Raw genomic sequence first — 18260 nt, 5'->3', positions numbered from 1 at the left:
AGTGCCGAGTAGCCAATCCGGTTCAGCCCAGGTTAACCTCTCTTCTCCTTCTTCTTCGCTCTCTCACTTTTTCCCCTCTATCTTTACGGTAGTGTTGTTTTGCTGCGCTAAATTAAGACTAAAATAGAAAACGAGAAGAATGATGTCCACAAACTTGCAACAGTTCATTTCCCAACAACACACGTCCTATATATACATACACATGAAAAGAGAGAGGCTGAAAAAATCATGACTACAGACATTTAAAAGATGGTGTCGGTGAACAGTGCAAATACACAGTTCAGCCTCACCTTTTTTTTTTTCAAGTATATTGTCATGATTTTTCTTGCATCTCCTCCTTTCATGTGTGCATATGTATAGGGAATATGTTGTTAGCAAATAAACACTTGCAAGTTTGCGGACAAGAGTCATTTCGTTTTCTACTTGAGTCTTAATTTAGCTCAGCAGAACAACGCTACCGCAAAGATAGAGGGGAAAATGTGAGAGAGTAAAGAAGAAGGACGTAAACGCAGACTGAACTGGATTAGCTACTCTGTACTGTGAAAAGGGCAAGGTCAATAAAAGTAAACAGAGAAGGAAAGAAATATCATTAATGCCGCCAGCGTAACAACATTTCCAGGCTTGACATCCCAGACGTGACTGAGTTTTGTGGCGAAATACGAGCAGCGTTTCTGTTGTTTAGGTGACGACCTGTATGCGCAATCCCAAGCACCCAATATCTTGCTCACAGTGAAGATATGGTGTTGTTATCAGTGTGCTCAATGCATGGATGCGTGAAAGCATGTGATAAGTGGAGCGATGGCGTCCAGCAGTTGCAGTGCATTTCGCGCTATTGGTGTCTGCATCTTTCACAGGAGCAAGCGAATAGCACTCACTAGAGGATTGATAATGGCGACTACTTGGTTTTTTCATTCACCAATTTATAAGGCATGGACAAAGTGTCGCTTACTGTAGAGAAATCAAGAGACCGAAAGGAACCAGATATAGAGAAAAGATAGAAAAAAGGAGGAAGCAAAGTGAGTATTAAAGAGAGAAAGAGGCAGAGAGAAAAAGAAATAGATGAAAGAAAATGTAAAAAGATCAACAAAGAGGAAAAAATTACAGGTAGAGAATCAAATATAATTGTGCAGATGTACCGAAACAAGTGAAAGGGAGAGCGAGCGTGGCCGCAGCTCGTTTGGTGTAGCATCGACGTGACAACTGAAAGCGAGATGTACAGCGTAACTGCTGCAGGTGGCAAGTAACCTTTTTTTCCGTTTTAATTTGTTAACATTTCAATCAGAATTTCTACGAATAACATCAACTATACTTTCTCTGGCTTGACTGTCTCTTAATTCTTACTAAGGTTTTGTTTAGCAAAGAAAAACGAGCGCGTCTCTCATAATCATATAATGGTTTTGGGACGTTAAACCCCACAAATCCATCAAAGAAAAACGAGCCCGGAAATTCCCTTCCTAAGTTCTTATATATGCAGATGTGGCGAGCATGGAAACTCGCTTACCCAAGTTTATGTTCGTATTATCACTCATACGCATCAACACCGGACGTGAACACTATGCCTTATACTTAAGTGTATTACTTATTACATCTTGTTTTTGTGTCCGCGTGAGATAATTATCCGTGTACACTTTCCTTCTTCTTTCCCTCTCGTGGTGGCAGCCTGGGCTTCGCCGCCTCCGCAGGTCTTGAGACGAAGAATAAACAGCCATACTGCCCGTACTTGTCTGACATTCCTTCCCTTTACCGCATGTTCTCTACTGACACATCACAACTTTCACTCTTTTGCACAATATAGCAGTGAATTATTGAATGATGTTATTTTAAACAAATCTACCCTTGAGAAAATTCTATTAAGGGCCAAGCACCATAATACGCCACAATATTCGTACAATCGATAAAACTATGGACAACAAAAAAGGTTGTCAAAAGACTGTTAACTAGAACAGGCAAAATAAAAAGCCACAACTCCGTAAAAACACCGATCTTTATACACCCATCAATCAAAATAATTGACAAAACGGAAGGTTAACAAGCACAAAATAAAAGGCTCTTAACCAAAACCAACTACAAGGCCACGATTCATGATCCGATGCACACTACTTTTCCCCATCATCAGGATTCACTCCACAGATATGTGTAGACTATTCTAGTTAATCCGTGCGAAAGTATATACTTGCTAACATCTTTACCAAGTCTTGTACATTCTGTACATATATCATCGTGTACATTGTCCATATTGTGATTAGTGTGTATATGTAGTGTATGTAGTCAATAGTAACATGTGTTAGGGACACCCTACGGACTTGGACACTTTTGTTTAAATGTTTCATGTATGTTGTGCTTTGTCATTTGTTTGTTACTGTGCTTGTTGTATAGACGCTCGGTCCATAAGTTCGTTGCGTCCCACGATAGAATAAACTTTTTCTAAACACATTTTATAGTGCACAAGAGCGTTTTTTATATTAAAACGATAGTCTTAGATGCCTCTCCCAACATCCTCTGAAAACTTTTCGGGCCTGTTCACATCCTCCTTTCCCCACGGGCTACATCACGCCAGGGTCCCTTTAGAAGAACTGGAAAAAAAGGCTGGTGACACTGCAGTCTGCCTGCATTTGTGTTCTCGGCTTTCTGTGTAGTTTTAGGTGTGCTTGCCCAGACAAGTCAGTGCGTGTTCGTCAAGCTGCTCCACAATATGTGTTCTTCGTTCCGTGTGTTCTCGCTAGATTTGGTGTTCTTCGTGTTCATGTTAGGGTTCTTTTTTGGCGTACACGTGTTAATGCACGAAGTGACATTCGTTGTGAATTGCATAGCATCGCAACGACTGCATGTTCGTGCTACATGGGGCGGTGTTGTGTTCCCATGGGTGCTGCGGAAACTATGACAATGGACCAAAAGTTTGCGCGTATTCATTTCCAAGTGACAACGCGCAGAATAGAGCGTGGCTTCGAGCTGTCCCACAGAAATATTTCACGCCAGTAGTGTATTCGAAGGTAAAGAATTGCTTCATCGGGTGTGTGAATGTTCTTTCCTAGCTCCAACAGCTCTAATTGTGGAAATAGAATTCTCTTCGCGTACATTATGAAAATACATCGACACAACGATGAAGAGGCATGCATTTCTCGTGAATATTGACCAATCAGTGGGGTGGATCTGTAAATTAACAGTGCTTAGATGAATATTCTTGTCATAGTATATAGTTAAAATAACTTCTATTTTGCTCTTACTGCCGTTAGCTATGCCTGGTTTGGTCTCTGTATTTTGTTTTCTGCATGTTGATGTGTGCAACCATCCTTCCATGTGAAGCGTGTTATGTAGCAAGTTATTGCGATACTTAATATTGCATTCTCATTATGTGATACAAGAAATAAAACATATGTAGTCAAAAAGAAAAATGTAGTTGTGTTTCATAAGAGATGTAGAAACCGCTTTCGAAGGTGGTTTTATATTGCCTTTTATTGCTTCCTTTTAAATGTATATTTGTAGACGCAGTACTTTCCCGGCCAATGCACCTCAAAGTTCATAGTGTTGCGTGAAAAAAAAAGGAAAAAAAATGTGTGTGTTATGTGCGTACTATTGTGCTGTTTTCTTTTTTTCATGGAGAATTTCATGCGTATACCACAGGTAAATAATTACGGAGGAACAGCTATTGGCAGGTTATATCTACGCGTACTGTATTTCAAGTGTAGGGAATTTATAACAGCCACCTTTTTTTTTTTGCGCACGCAGATTTGTGAGCCGTATACCCAAAGAGCGTTTAGAAAAGGTTCTGAAAGGCCGCTCTCTCAGTTTTCTCTGGAAGCGTGCTGCACATTCCGCGCAAGCCTGACGATTTCTTTTGCGCACGCAGATTTGTGAAGTATACACTTCGATTCAGAGGATTTTATGACGACGCTGTCTGATGAAGACGAGAGAACAGGAAGGGTAATGGAAGAAGAATGGGAGAGAGACAAGCTCAAGAGCAACGGTGTACTTTCTATCTTTGCAAACTGTCCAAAATACTTGTTTTGAAAGCTAGAACGTCGTGAATGGCCAGCGAGTAATATCGCAAGAAGAGAGAGCGCTGCTTTGCAAGAAGCTCAAAAGAAATCACTTGAGCAAAAAAGAAACAAAGCATCTTCATATACGGACTTCAAAACGAGGCTGTCGGGAATCTGCAATAGGTCGCGGGATTAAATCCCGGCTGCGGCGCCTGTATTTCCGATGGAGGCGAAAATGTTGTAGGCCCGTGGGCTCAGATTTGGGTGCACGTTAAAAAACCCCAGGTGGTCTAAATTTCCGGAGCCCTCCACTACGGTATCTCTCATAATCATATGGTGGTTTTGGGACGTTAAACCCCCCATATCAATCAATCAATCAATCAATCAATCAATCAATCAATCAATCAATCAATCAATCAGGAATCTGCAATAATAATTTTACATCTTTAAATCCATCAATCCAACACATCAATTCATCCAACAATGAAGAAAAAGTGATATTCAAACCAAGTAAAGCTTACCTGGCGTAGTATGATTTCTTCTCACGAGAGTAAAACTACATGCAGAATGCCTCACTTGTGCCCGAGAAAGCTTCTTGAATACGTGACGTAGTATCTCGCATCAATCACAGACTATTACAACACAAATAGAAACGAGCGGGGTGCTCCGGAGCACCAGAACACAGCGCCCACGCGAGCCCATAGGGTGACGTCCGCAACCATCACAAAGGCATTAGGAGTCTAGGTTGTGTTGCCTCATCAAACGCACAATTACACTGTCGACGGAATTAAAAAATATGTGATGATGCATGGCACATATTACGATAACGTAAAAATCACCAAAACTTGACGTCATCATGACCTCCCTATGACGTCACTTGACGTAGCCTAACATGATGGCGTTATCACATGGCATCTTAAAAGGGGATGAAGGATAAAATCAACTGAAAATACGATTTTTCAGTTTTCATAGCATGGTATTACACCAATACTGACGATTAGGTTCTTCAACAAGGTGACGAATTTTTACGCGCAGTGGAAAGCATTTAAAAGCGACCCCAAACGCGCCTTATCCCGTGTCTGCTTCAACTTTAAATGGCGTTTCCTCCAAACACTACATTTCACCGGGAAAGAAACAATTTCTCTGTAATCACTTCAGCTATCTAGTGCTAACTTTTGTGACTTCTTTCAAAATACTATGCGCCAATTCTCAAACCAAATAATAGTGTTGCCAGCAGAATAGTATACAAAAGTATTTCTTCAAGAAAAAAAACCCCTAAAATTGTAGTCATCAAACATCCAAATTTTTAACTAAAGAATGGTCGTCCCTACATTTATATTTTGGTTCAGACGTATGCCCTCGCACGTGTAATAACCAAAATAAATTTCACCATTTTACATGCAGAATCTTTTTCACAAAAGCTTTTTTTAATAGTAAAATTGTACCTTTTGTTTGTTGTTTTAGAATCACTTTGAACTTTCTAGCCAAAATCACAAGACATCTAGTGAAATGTCCATTCAAGCTACTAGCCACATTTCCCGGGGTTTGCCTTAAAAATAACCGAGCGATGGGCAGTAGTAGTCGCACATTTGTCTTTGTTGTATATCTTCTCTTAGCTTGGTCTAATGTGGTTCGATCACGTAGGCAATGCAAAACCTGGACAAGTGCTTACAATCTTCAAGGCAGTACAAAATCACGTTAGGCGCACACGGCTATTGAAGAGTGGTGGAGCAGAATCAATACAATGGATAAATGAATGAATGGAATGGATAAATGAACGTGCTTTAGCACGATGCGGGCCGCTCCAATGTCGGAACACAAAGACAAAGTCTCTTTGCTGCGTCACGGGCCCACTGGACTGCCCATAGCTGTTGTTCGAGTCTGGAGCTTGTAGTAGCACCCTCCGATTTGGATGGCTTGATGACTTCTCCCCGGCGTAACGCGGGGCAACGCCAGAGAATATGTTCCAAGTTAGCTATATCGCCGCAGAAGGAGCATGTGTATTGGTTGGCTGTATTTCGTGACAAATTTTGTTCAAAAGCGCGTGGTTAGGGTATGCCCCGACCTGAAGAAGCCCGAGTGTCAGAGCCTGAGGTCTGCTTAGTTTTCTGTGTGGTGAACGGTATTGTCTCTGCGCCAGGTAAAAATATTTTGTTAGTTCGTTATGCGGATGGGAGGGTCACGGTTCTCCAAAACATCAGCGCCACACCCCCCGATCGCTACGCGGTTTACTAGTCCTCGCGCAGCTTTGTGGGCTAACTCGTTGAGATTCGGCGGGACTCCCTCAATTCATTCCATATGAGCTAGGAACAAAACGAGTGTGTGTGGCTCGATGTCTTTGTCCCGAAGAGTTCGCAATGCTGGTTCCGATATTGTTATCTTGGCAAATGTCGCTGTATATTGTGGACCTCCTGTTATCCAGCAAGGTCAACGCGATCGCCCCTTCCTCTGCTATTTCAGCCATCGTGGTGCGGACCGTTGTCGAGTTAGTGATACTGCCCTCGTTGTTGAAGCTCACTGCTGCATACGCCTTCCCCTCGGGATACCGGGCCGGATCGACAAAGGAGCAGTCTCCAGCATGTTCCTGAGCCCTTCGTAGTAGAGCCTTTACCCTGACTCGTATTTTACCTTCGTTATCCTCGGGTGGACATTTTGCGGGATGGGGACAACGGTGATTTGTTCTCGCTGTTGACGAGGAATGCTGCCGAAGCGAGACATGATTTCCATCGGTGGAATCCCCAGCTCCCGCAGGATTTTTCTACCAGAACGCGTGGTGGACAACCTGGTGAACTGCGCCCTCTCCTGTGCCTCTGCGATTTCTTCCAGCGTGTTGTGCATGCCGAGACGAAACAGTCTGTCCGAGCTTGTGTGCATGGGAAGCCTCAGAACTCTCTTGATGGCCTTTCTGATTAACTTGTTGAGCTTATCACGCTTCGATCTCTGCCAGTTGTTCATGGCTTCAACGTAAGTGAAATGGCACATCACAAAGGCGTGCACTAACCTTTCGAGGTTATCTTCTCCAAGTTTCTGTTGCCTGTTGGCAACCCTTCTTATCAGTCTGAAGGCATTGCCAGTTTTTCTGGCGAGACTCGTAACCATCAGGCTATTGGAGCCGTTCGACTGGATGGTCATACCTAGACACCGGAGGGAGCCCGCCCTGGGGATTAAGCTGCTCTCAGTTGCCCTAAGAGTGATGCCAAAATTCTCTAACGGCTTCCAGCTTCTCGGTTTTGGGTCCCTGCGCTTGGGCCCGTACAGAACCAGTTCCGATTTCCGCGGCGAGCACCATAGACCACTTGGCTTTGGGTAGTTTTCCGTGACCTCAATAGCTCCCTGTGGTCCATCGCTGCCACCGGTACACCATATGGTAATGTAAGAATAAATGGTATGACGGAGAATAATAACAAGATGACTTTCCATCAAGTTGTCTGAAGTGAATGTATAAGAAACTTGATGTTTTTTTTGTCGTTTTATTTTACTTTGCCAGTGACTTGGCTTACAATATTTTCGTATTCATTCTAACTGACTATGCGTAGTGACCCCTCTGCCACGAGTGTTGTGCGGACATTCTTTGTTTCCAAAGAACGAGGAGTAAACGGAGTCATATGACAAGGTGCCAACCTCTGCTTTTAAATACTGTCAGTAATAAAAGAAAACTCAGCTCTCCCACCACACGTTTGTGAGGACAAATTCATTTTGTTTACTTGCAACTGTTTTCCTTCAAATGCTATCGAACCGAAAAGTTTTGTTACTCACATTATTACATCCCTACAAAACAAATAGCAGGTACATGCACGAACGTTTGATTACACGTTTCCTATATGTTACCTTTGTGGTGAAGGCATGAATCGCAGACACGTTCTTTTGGTATTGTCTCCCGTCTTCTGTTCTGTAGTACAGGCAGTCAAGTACAAGCCACGGAGCCTGCGACCGTCTTACCATTCGCTCAGCTACACTGTAAGGTAGAACAAAAGATCTGTTTCGAAACCTTCCTGACCTTATATTAACAAATGATTCGGAAATTGTTAGATTCCTCAAGCATCATAAAGGTAGGGACATAGTAATAATATTCGAGCTGCAGTATAATCGTTGCTCTTATACCACATATGTGCTGATGCACCGCTTGTATTCTGTCTCTTTTGAAAGTTTAACAGAACAGAGAACACTATTATGTACAAATGGGCTACGATTAAGATTCACTGACTACAGATGCATTTATCCATGCAAATGTGGTATGTGAATAAAACGGCAAAAAAAAAAGCTCTCACGAGTTAACATTTTTCACGTAGCGCTGAGATTCACCGCCATCATTCGTGTTCGTGACACCCATTATGGTTTCTGAAAAGCAAAAAAAAAGGCGTTTCGTACATCCTTAGTCTAATCCTTATTTGAATCCTTAAATCTAAGCATCCACGCAAAAAGAGACGAACTCTTGTACCACGAGGAAGAGCAATAATACATGTCATCTGCTCTTTGCAAAGCAAGTGCGGGTACGTTTCTTTTTCTTACAAATTGTTCATTCTTGTTTACTAAAGCTTCAAAAATAACGGCGCCAACTCGACACTCGTGAAGCTCTAGGAATTTTCGTGTAGGGTGTGAACTAAGAAGCTAAAAACTTAAGGGGACCAACTCTCGGGAGGGAAAATTTAAGACACAAAGCATCACCGGCTGAGCGACGTAAAACAATTTTATAGCGCATTTGGGGAAGATTGATAGCAAGTATATCGAACGCCGCCAAAATTTCATAGACGTCTTAATTTCGGGTGCAAACTTGGCAGAAAAGCTTACAGCATTTGAGTCAAGAGCACCGTGCAACTTATCCAAGGTAAAGATTACTGTGTTCAACCAGCCCGTGAGCCGGTGCTTGTTTTGTGGATTGGTTAGCGAATATTTATATATTCTGAGTGACCCGAATCAGAACCTAACCAAAGGTAAATGGAGCACGTTGAGCTAGAACCTAAACCGGAAAACCGAATAAACATTTTTACCCTTTTACATCCTGCGCAATTAGACGAATATGAGCCACTCTCAATGATTAAAAAAGAATTTATACGCAGATATATGACTGTGACACGAGACGCCATGTAAAACAAAAAAAACTATCTGCTAAATATTAAGAGGCACGGGGGATTTAAATTGAACGCACATACCCGGCCTAGGCAACGCAACACCTTAGCTTTGAGCTACTACACAGCATATAATGAATCGGAAGCTCTAATAAGTACACACGTTGCATCTTAACCATGTGAAATTATAACAAAATAAAATCTTTTGTCCTGTGTACCATGCGTGACACAAAGAGTTACTACTGTTACATTTGTGCTCTATGACGCTTTGGTTAAGCTTGGGATGCATCACTTCAATATTTTGAAACCATGCAGTCTTTAGAACTCTTTCATAAAAATATTCATACCAAGCAAGACATCCAACGCGCATGCAGCTGCCATTGGCACCACATCAATCCAGGGCTCCTTGATTCGGTCGGTGATTCGTGCAGCTGTTAGCCTGGCCATCTTGTTCATTGGAGCGACAAAGTCCTCAAGAATTTTGAAATGAAAAGCTGGTGTCAACATTCGTCTGCGGCTCTTCCATTTTGGTCCCGCGCTGCGAATAAGAAATTATGACACAGCTATGTCAGGATATTATCAGTTACACTGATTAATTAATTAATTAATATGTAGAAATTACCGTACCATAACCACAATGATAATGACAGACGCCGTCATGGAGGGCTACGGAGATTTCGACCACCTAGGGTTCAACGTGCACCCAAATCTGAGCACACGGGGGACATTTTTGCCTCCATCGCAATTGCAGCCGCCACAGCCGGGATTTTATCCCACAACCTGCGGGTCATCAGTCGAATACCTTAGCCACTAGACCACCACGGCGGAGCTCTGCGTGGCAATAAAGCATTTCACCCCAGAGCTACGTCAGGTCTCAGGACTACTTGATAATAAAGGGCTTCATTGCAGTTGTTACGTCGGTGCTGACGTGTGCCTCAATCTTATCTCTCTGGTCTATTGCGAAAACTGACTGAAAAAAAACGATAATAGTATTGGTTAAGTCTTCAATCTTCATCAGAATGCGCCGCTCGTCATCAATCTGCTTAATTCTTTCCTTTCTTTCACTGAACTAACGTGAGAATTTGCATGACGAGCTTCTAAGAAATTCAAAGAACGTTTGACCAATAAACTTCTTTTTTAATTCCCCAGGGCTTCTTTCAACTTGGCCCCGCCACGGTGGTCTAGTGGCTAAGGTACTCGGCTGCTGACCCGCAGGTCGCGGGATCAAATCCCGGCTGTGGCGGCTGCATTTCCGATGGAGGCGGAAATGTTCTAGGCCCGTGTACTCAGATTTGGGTGCACGTTAAAGAACCCCAGGTGGTCAAAATTTCCGGAGCCCTCCACTACGGCGTCTCTCATAATCAAATGGTGGTTTTGGGACGTTAAATCCCACAAATCAATCAATTCTTTCAACTTGCCTTTTGTATCTGCCACTTCCGTTCCAGCTTTTCTTTTTCTGAGTCTTTTAATTTGCCATTTCATGTGTATAATGCTGCGTGTTATCCAAGGATTTTAATTACACGTTTTCTAATGCGAGTAAAAGCATAGCGATCAACGCAAGTCACGACGTTGCTTTTAAATTCCTGCCACAATTGTTCTACAGATTGGAAGCCAGATGCTCACTCGACGTTATACAGCTCCTCTTCCAGAAAATCTAAGATGGAAGTGTCATTGGCGTTTTTAAAGTATTTTACTTTCACCGGATGAAACTATCTATAAACTGCATGCACTAGTCTTTATGACAAAGGACAACAGTTTGTGGTCGGATATGTCATCTAAAGTGTCTAGGACGTAGTCTGTTATATTTTGCGACAAGAAAACGAGGTCTAATAATGACTTCGAGGAACCTGTAACCCTATAGTTGTCTCACGCACTATTCGTTCCAGACCATGGCAGAAATTAACTTTCAGACGTTTTTCAGAATTAATTGTTTTAGTCTCACCGGGTATAATATTTTGCCAGTCAATGTGTTGTAAGTTGAAGTCCCCGGTCATTATCAACTTCGTGTTTCTGTTAACATGGTCACTCAAAAAATCACTTAGCGAATCTAGAAACTGAGGCGTAGACACAGGTGGTCTATATATTGCGCCAATAGTGTACACTATATACTGTTCAAAGTAGTCTTACACAATACAGTTTCAGAAAAATGAAAATAAGTCATGGCAGCTGGTATGAAACTTTTAACAATGATAGCAGCACCGCTGCCTCACGTATCTCTGTCCCATCTGAAAAGCTTATACCCTGGAGGATGAATGCAATCACTGCGTATTTATACACGCAACTACGTTTCTGTCAGTAATACAACATGGGGACTATGTGCCTTTACCAGACATTCTAAATCCGTAACTTTATTGACGATGCAGCGAGCATTTTGGACAAGAATTCTTAGCTATGAGTGAGATTTACATACTGGAAATTCAGATACCGGAAAGTTGATTTCAGCTTAGTTTCAATGTTACACTACGCACTTGTTCAGTAACGACGCCCCTAAACGCATGAACAAACATCGTAATGATAAACAGTGCGCGCAAACATCATCCCATGGGCTCGAAAATTCCATTTACCTACACTCCAACAATCACACTTTGACATTCGTTTTCATGGACTCAATGAACCCTTCATATAAACTGATCGTACAAAATCTGGTCGCACTGACACAAGTGTACATATTAAATAATTTCGCCCCGACTTTACATTCCACAAATCAATAAAAATTGACCCGTGTTAAAATGGTTGCCAAAACACCAGAATTATTTGTAATATATCTTTCTTTTTGTCGAAATAGTTACATTTGTCACGATGACGTACAGGACCGCAAAGAGACTGCACATTTACGACAGCTGATTAGTTGCCACCATGACTCAGAGAATACTAGTCGGCGAATTCTGTAGAACCAGAAGTTACAGAAGACCTTAATGGGCTTCTTAACTATTTGAATATAATGCGTCAAATAAAAAAATCTCATTTCTTTTTAAACTCTACAAAATAGAGTTTAACTCGACTCTCCATTTTTCTCCATCTTTGTAACAGAACCATTAGGTCCCCCCCCACAGGCTTCCTTAGTTTAGGACACTTAATCTGCAGTTACCCGTTTTACTAAGGCGAAAGTCTCATCAAACACAAAGTATTTTCGTCGGCGTCGACATCGATCAACACGAGTGATGCAAGAAATCGTTGCGTGATGAGGTCACAAGACGCGGCCTCACTATGATTTTGTCATCACGTCATGACAGATGACGGCGTCGTCACATCACAACGTCGCTTGGTCGAAAGTGCGCTGATTGGGGTTTCCACGAATGCACACACGCACACGCGCATGAAGCGGGCTGCTTTGCCAACAATAAATAATGAAAATGGGTGTTTCTCAAAGCCGTAACAAGTTCCCGCCCCCCCCCCTCCCCGAAATTCTCAGCTACGGGTCTGGCACGAGGGCACAAACTTAATAGCGTTTCGCACAGGTCATATGCTGAACACTGTACATAGCAATTTAATATGTTTACTCTCTCGAGTTACTGAACATTATTACCATACCTCTCACTGAAATAATGCATGCGTTCTGTATAAAAAAGATAGAGCCACGTACCTTGTCAAAAGTCCGGTTCTCAGCCAGGAATGCAGGAGTTCGTAATGAATAGACTTCGACTGAGTGTGGCGGTTATTTAAAAACACCTGTAAAAAGTACAACATTGGGTTCTAAGCAGTCTTTTAAATCTGTTTCCCAGCCTAATAACATTATATTTTGAAAGAATCGCTTTAGTTGTTCTAGAAAATGAATAATCGTTTAGGTCCTTTATTTGAAATTATTAACTACTGATTAGCCGACAAAAACGTGCACAACTCTAGTGAATCTTGTCTTGAAAAATAACGGCAAACAACGGATAACAATAGAACCCGTTACAAGACTTATGATGGTAAAGGTTCTTCATAAAATTTGCATATTTTTTCCAAGTAACCGAATCAATGGTTATAAGCTATAACGCATGCACCAAAATAGTGTTGATGTTGATCAATCGATTATCGTTGCGTGTTCTGAAATCAGGGGTGGCACCAGGATTCTTCCCTGGAGGGGTCCCCACGACAAGTGAGTTTTAAGGAGTAGGGGGGATGAGTCTTTCTGGAGATACGTCTGGTAACCGCTACAAACTTATAAGGTACTATGTGCGCTTTGTTGATGCGACATAGCCCAGCACTTTGCGGTGGGTGGGCAGCATCAAGCGACAAACTCTTTGCGCCATTCGCATTGTGTGATATTGGTTATTTTATTCTTCAGCCACGCTATATCGGACGGGTTATTGGTATCCTTCTTTCCCGATATGACGCGTCTATAGGGTCTTCTTGCCAATGAGTTTCAAGCATCAGCGTCACTTTGTGGTAAAATACTCGACTGCTCCTCAGAGGGCACAGGTTCAAATGGGTATCTTTTTTTCCTAATGTTATTATTCATGTCTAGGGGTTGCGCTACGAACGGCTACGCAACGCTGCTAAACTCAGTAATGAGAACGGGCCCTTTATAGCCGATAATACTGATATCTGGGGTTTTGCGTCCAAGAAGCACGATATGATAATGAGAGACACTGTAGTGGAGGGCTGTGCAAATTCTGGTCTTCTGGTGTTCTTTAAGGTCCACTGACATCGCCCAGTACACTCTACTATTGCGCCTCCATGCAAATGTGACTACCATGGCTTCGACCAAATTCGCGACGTTCTAATCAACAACCGAACACTATAACTAATGATACACTTCGCTGCACGCGCCCAAGAGCTGTGCTCTAAACAAAGTTTCCACTTCGTGACTTGATGGCTTCGTGCCTTCGTAAAACAGCAGGAGTTCAACAATACACAATAAAATTTTACTGAGCAAATGAGTGTACAAATACTCGCCACTTACCCGGGTAACTTATTGGTAGTGGTGACTTTATTAAGGAACTTCACCAAATCTGACAACCACCGTTGTGGAGAGACGTTTAAAAGACATAGAGCTGAAACTCAATTGAATGAAGTGGTGGGAACAGACGATTTATTTCGCTAAATTAGGAATTTCGTATATTCAAGAAAGCAATCTTTTGATCCTTCGAAATATAAAATTCTGACGTACCGGCTCTCCTAGCGTAGGTCGGGAATTTCGTACAATAGGGTTTTGTTAGATGGAATTTTAGCTGTAACATTGTTGCCATGTACTACGCAACGCTTGTTTTTTTTTTTGTCACTTTAACGCATTCATTGGTTATAAAAGCAAGTACAAGAAAGTTTTACATATATTAAGACGTGAGGTCGGCTCATCGCTAGCACTACTACTGGTGGTTGTCACGTTCTATTGCAATACAAACGCTGTTCAGTATCTGCAAGAGTACATTTATGCTAGTGAACCGCAGACTGTGGATACGTGTGGTTGTCACGTTCTATTGCAATACAAACGCTGTTCAGTATCTGCAAGAGTACATTTATGCTAGTGAACCGCAGACTGTGGATACGTATCAGCTGCATGTGCGTGTCTGCGTGCTTTAGCAAAGATTCTTCCATATATTGCGCAAGACAAGGTAGGTGAATAAAAGACTGAAAGAGTCTATTTTTAGTGAACATGAAACGTTTGCTACTTTGTTGCGTTATTTCGTAGAGAACGAAGCAAGTGACCGGCGCGATGCGGCAGGTGTCTGACTCGACGTAAATATGCTTTCTTTCATATCCCCCCGCTGTGATGTAAATTGCCCTGCCATGGTGGTCTAGTGGCTACGGCACTAGGCTGCGGACCCGCAGGTCGCGGCTGCAGCGGCTGCATTTTTGATGGAGGCGAAAATGCTGTAGGCCCGTGTGCCCACATTTGGGTGCACGTTAATGAACTTTAGGTGGTTGAAATTTCCAAAGCCTTCCACTGCAGTGTCACTCATAATCATATGGTGGTTTTGGGAAGTTTAATGCCACATATCAATCAAATCATGTGAAGTAAACTGTGCATCCTGCACTGAGCCCTTTGAGTATGTAGTTTCCATGCAACAAAATTGTGAGACACACATCGCAAAAAAATATTTTTTACAAAAAAAACCGATTAGACGTGTCTCAGTGTTGTTGTGCAGTTGATCAGGAAAAATATGCCAGGTACGCTGACGATATGCAGCCGGAAGCAACGCCAGCAATCAAGAGCGACTGCAAGTGCGTGTTATCTGAGCTCCGACTTCTGTGCAACTGCTCGGTAGTGCGGTTTTTCCACTTTTCACTACAAGGCATCTTTCGCCGTAGTTTGTGCTGGTTTGTACTTATAGAGGCGACATTACACCGCCATAGTGCCCCAGTGGCACCGAAAGCTCTGTGTGAGGAACAAAGGGAGTTTCATCTCAATATATAGAAGAAAAACGCATGATAGCTATAGCTCCCCTACTGTCAAACCCGAGGAAGTGGTTCTTACAGGTAGACAGCTTTTCCCGTCCGTAGAGTTCCCACTTTTCTGCTTACTAAAAATTCAGTGACTCGAATGCTTGAAGTAAGCATATAGGGTTTTCCCAGCACGAGTAGAATCTTCTCAGGCTGATTTGTGAATTTGGTGTGTGGCATGTGCGCCACTTTTTCCTGCGTTTTATTGACTTCGTGCTTATTACGGCAGATGAGATACGCGTCGCCTACAGCGAGTTCCATCAGGTCACTGCCTCCATAAGATGTAGTCACGTAGCGATGAAGTGCCGTGTCGTCCCAGTGCCGACGCTGGGGACAGTGGCGCAGGGGGAGGGGCATTTGCTCGCTCAGCAAGGTTGTGGTGCCCTTTCTTGCGCCCCGCCAGCGTACGTAATGAAAAGTTCGTTTACAATTACAACAAGAAGTTTATTTTTTCTTACAGAATTTACAGCAACTCTCCTGAGACGTGATTATTGGTCCGTGGCTCAATAGTCTCTCCCCCTGGTCTCCGAGTTTTCCCCACTACAGTCACTCTCTCACCCTTGTAGTGTTTCTCTTTTGTGTCAATTTGCCCTTGTTGAACATCACAGGCGCAGTCCAGACGCCTTTCTAGGAAAGCCCCGCAACCCCATCGCGCCGTTTGTGCCGAGGAGTGCGCGGGTGGTGTGGTGTACGATTACGTCGGTAGGAGAGGAGGATTGCGTGTCTGTAGGGAGGCTGGGAGAGCCTCCCGTAACACCCTGTGCATAGCGGACCTTCGTCCACACTCTGAGATACTTCATGTTTTAGGTTCGTGAGCTCGCGTCAGGCTACCGGAGATACTTTAGAGCGTCAGCGCGATGTTCCCGAAACGCTTTAGAGATTTTAAGTTATTTATTGCGATTACCTTTTCGATTTTCGGGTAATTATAGTATTTAGACTTTGTTCGGTTCATTTTCATCTTGGTGTTTAGCATCGCTAGGTTTGTTGTGGCCTGTATTGAGTAGTTTACTAGGAGTGTGATCACGCCACGTAAAAAAGGATGAATGACAAGCTGGGGCCCTAAAGTGCTCCTCACTTGAAAGAAAGTTCTAAATGGAGCCCAACTAACTGTATATGTTTTGAGACAACGTGGTACACATAGCTTAGTGATAGTCAATAAAGCCATTCAACTAGTTGAGGGTGAAAAAAGTTGTAAGTTGTTATAAACAGCTATCCATTCGGCGCGACGGGGAGAGTTCATTTAAGTAAACGATAGGAGGGGCAACTGGTGATTCATGTCGAGGCATACTGCGCGGAAAAAAAAACGAGGACGACAAGCAGACAGGGTCTGCTTCAGACTATCAAGAAAAAGATGGGTGGATCAACGTCGAGAGCACTCGCTCCTCACTTCGGCTCTGGCGAATTTCGGTCCTCGCACCAGTTTGTTTGACCCTATCCAGATAATTTTTTTCACGGGTAGCTAAAGCACGCCATCTGGATTACGTCGATACACGCTTTATTGCGAAACTCTTCTAGCGGGACCCGGGAGAGCTTTCGAAAGCGTTTGGCCACGCCGTACACTAAGCTAGGCCTGTCAGGCTTAGCTCAAGTGTGGCTTCGTGGACGCCAGCTAATTGACATAGGGTTACCGCCCGGCCGCTCACCATTGCATCGTCGCCCATTTTCTAGCTGTTCATCGTTATGGAGAACATTGCCGAAGGACATGAAGTGACCTCCGAAAAACTATCCGACGAATCCTGGAAATCACCAAGCATCCGCGCCCAAGAGCAACGCCGAACAGGCTTGCACCTTCCGACCTCGCCCCCTTATCTAAGCCAACCACTACACCGATTTCCCAGCCGTCATCATCGCCCCCTTCGAAGCGAGCAACAGGCTCGCCTCCACAGCCCCACCGCCATGCTCCGCTTCCTCGTCTCCCGGCTGATACGATTCACGTGGTTGGCCACCCAAAAAGCCCTGTTGAACTTACCAAGCTCGAGCTTTGGCAAGTAGCATGCCTGCAGGACCTTCCGCCCGCATCTCGCGACATGGTGCGGATCCATCCTGTCAATAACACTTTTACGCTCAGCGTCGCGGGCTCGACTCGTGCTCAAGCCTACCTCCGCATCACCTCTCTCACCGTTTCCTTCCGGCCACACTTTTAGAGTCCACCTCTACGCCCCCCCCCCCCCCACCCGCCAGACGATGCCCTAAAGGACATGCTTTGTGACGCCTACTTCACGGACCAAGCCATTCTTGACGACCTCCGGGCAAGCAATCCTATCCTCTCGGTTGTGGGCGGCCACCGAATCGACAAGTGCCCTCACATCATGGTTACCCTCATGCAAGGCTGGACAAAGATACTTTGAAAGTGTATCGCGATAAAATACAAAATATCCAGACAAAAAGTATTGGCGATACAAGCACAAGATGCTGCTGCAAAAATCGTATCCGATGCGATACTTGCCAATTGTATCTTTAGATACTTTGATACATTCGCAAATTTGTTGTTATAGAACTCAAAGTCTAGTATTGAACGCGTAGGCACAAGAACGATGACCTGAAAACTTTCTGAAATGAGTCCCATTTCGTTTTAGTGAAATGTTTGTTGGTACCTCAAAACTCTTGTTCTGAAGTAATTTAGTTTGCATCCGAAAAACGTATTAGGATTTGCTTTAGCTGTTTAACAAGACAGCCCTGTAGACACTTAGCTCACAACATTTCTTGCTTGTCATTTCCGTAATTATTTGGAGTTGCTGCTGAGCTTGCCCACCAGCTAGTGTATTGCCATCTAATGAAACGAGCTTTAATTAGAAGCCTTCGCACGGTGGCGCAACTACCAGTGTGCAGTTTCGGCTTCTCTACAAAAGAT

The 18260-nt window shown here is 43.4% G+C and overlaps 1 protein-coding gene across 4 annotated transcripts in view; it reads right to left on the bottom strand.

Moving 5' to 3' along the window:
* Nucleotides 1–18260, bottom strand: part of LOC119161238 (cytochrome P450 4c3) — a 162344-nt gene that overhangs the window by 16081 nt on the left and 128003 nt on the right. For 3 of the 4 annotated variants that reach the window (XM_075879664.1, XM_075879666.1, XM_075879665.1), the window contains 4 exons: nucleotides 12627–12712; nucleotides 9391–9581; nucleotides 8246–8315; nucleotides 7806–7932 (listed from right to left, as the gene is read on the bottom strand). In XM_075879664.1, coding sequence (XP_075735779.1) covers nucleotides 7806–7932; nucleotides 8246–8315; nucleotides 9391–9581; nucleotides 12627–12712 — 474 coding nt within the window. Of the gene's footprint in view, nucleotides 1–7805; nucleotides 7933–8245; nucleotides 8316–9390; nucleotides 9582–12626; nucleotides 12713–17378; nucleotides 17500–18260 lie in introns of those variants that run through there. The other variant, XM_075879667.1, reaches the window with a different exon arrangement.

Source organism: Rhipicephalus microplus, chromosome X (assembly GCF_043290135.1).
Source record: "Rhipicephalus microplus isolate Deutch F79 chromosome X, USDA_Rmic, whole genome shotgun sequence".
In the NCBI taxonomy this organism is placed as follows: Eukaryota; Metazoa; Arthropoda; class Arachnida; order Ixodida; family Ixodidae; genus Rhipicephalus; species Rhipicephalus microplus.
This window is presented reverse-complemented; position numbering and strand designations above follow the sequence as displayed.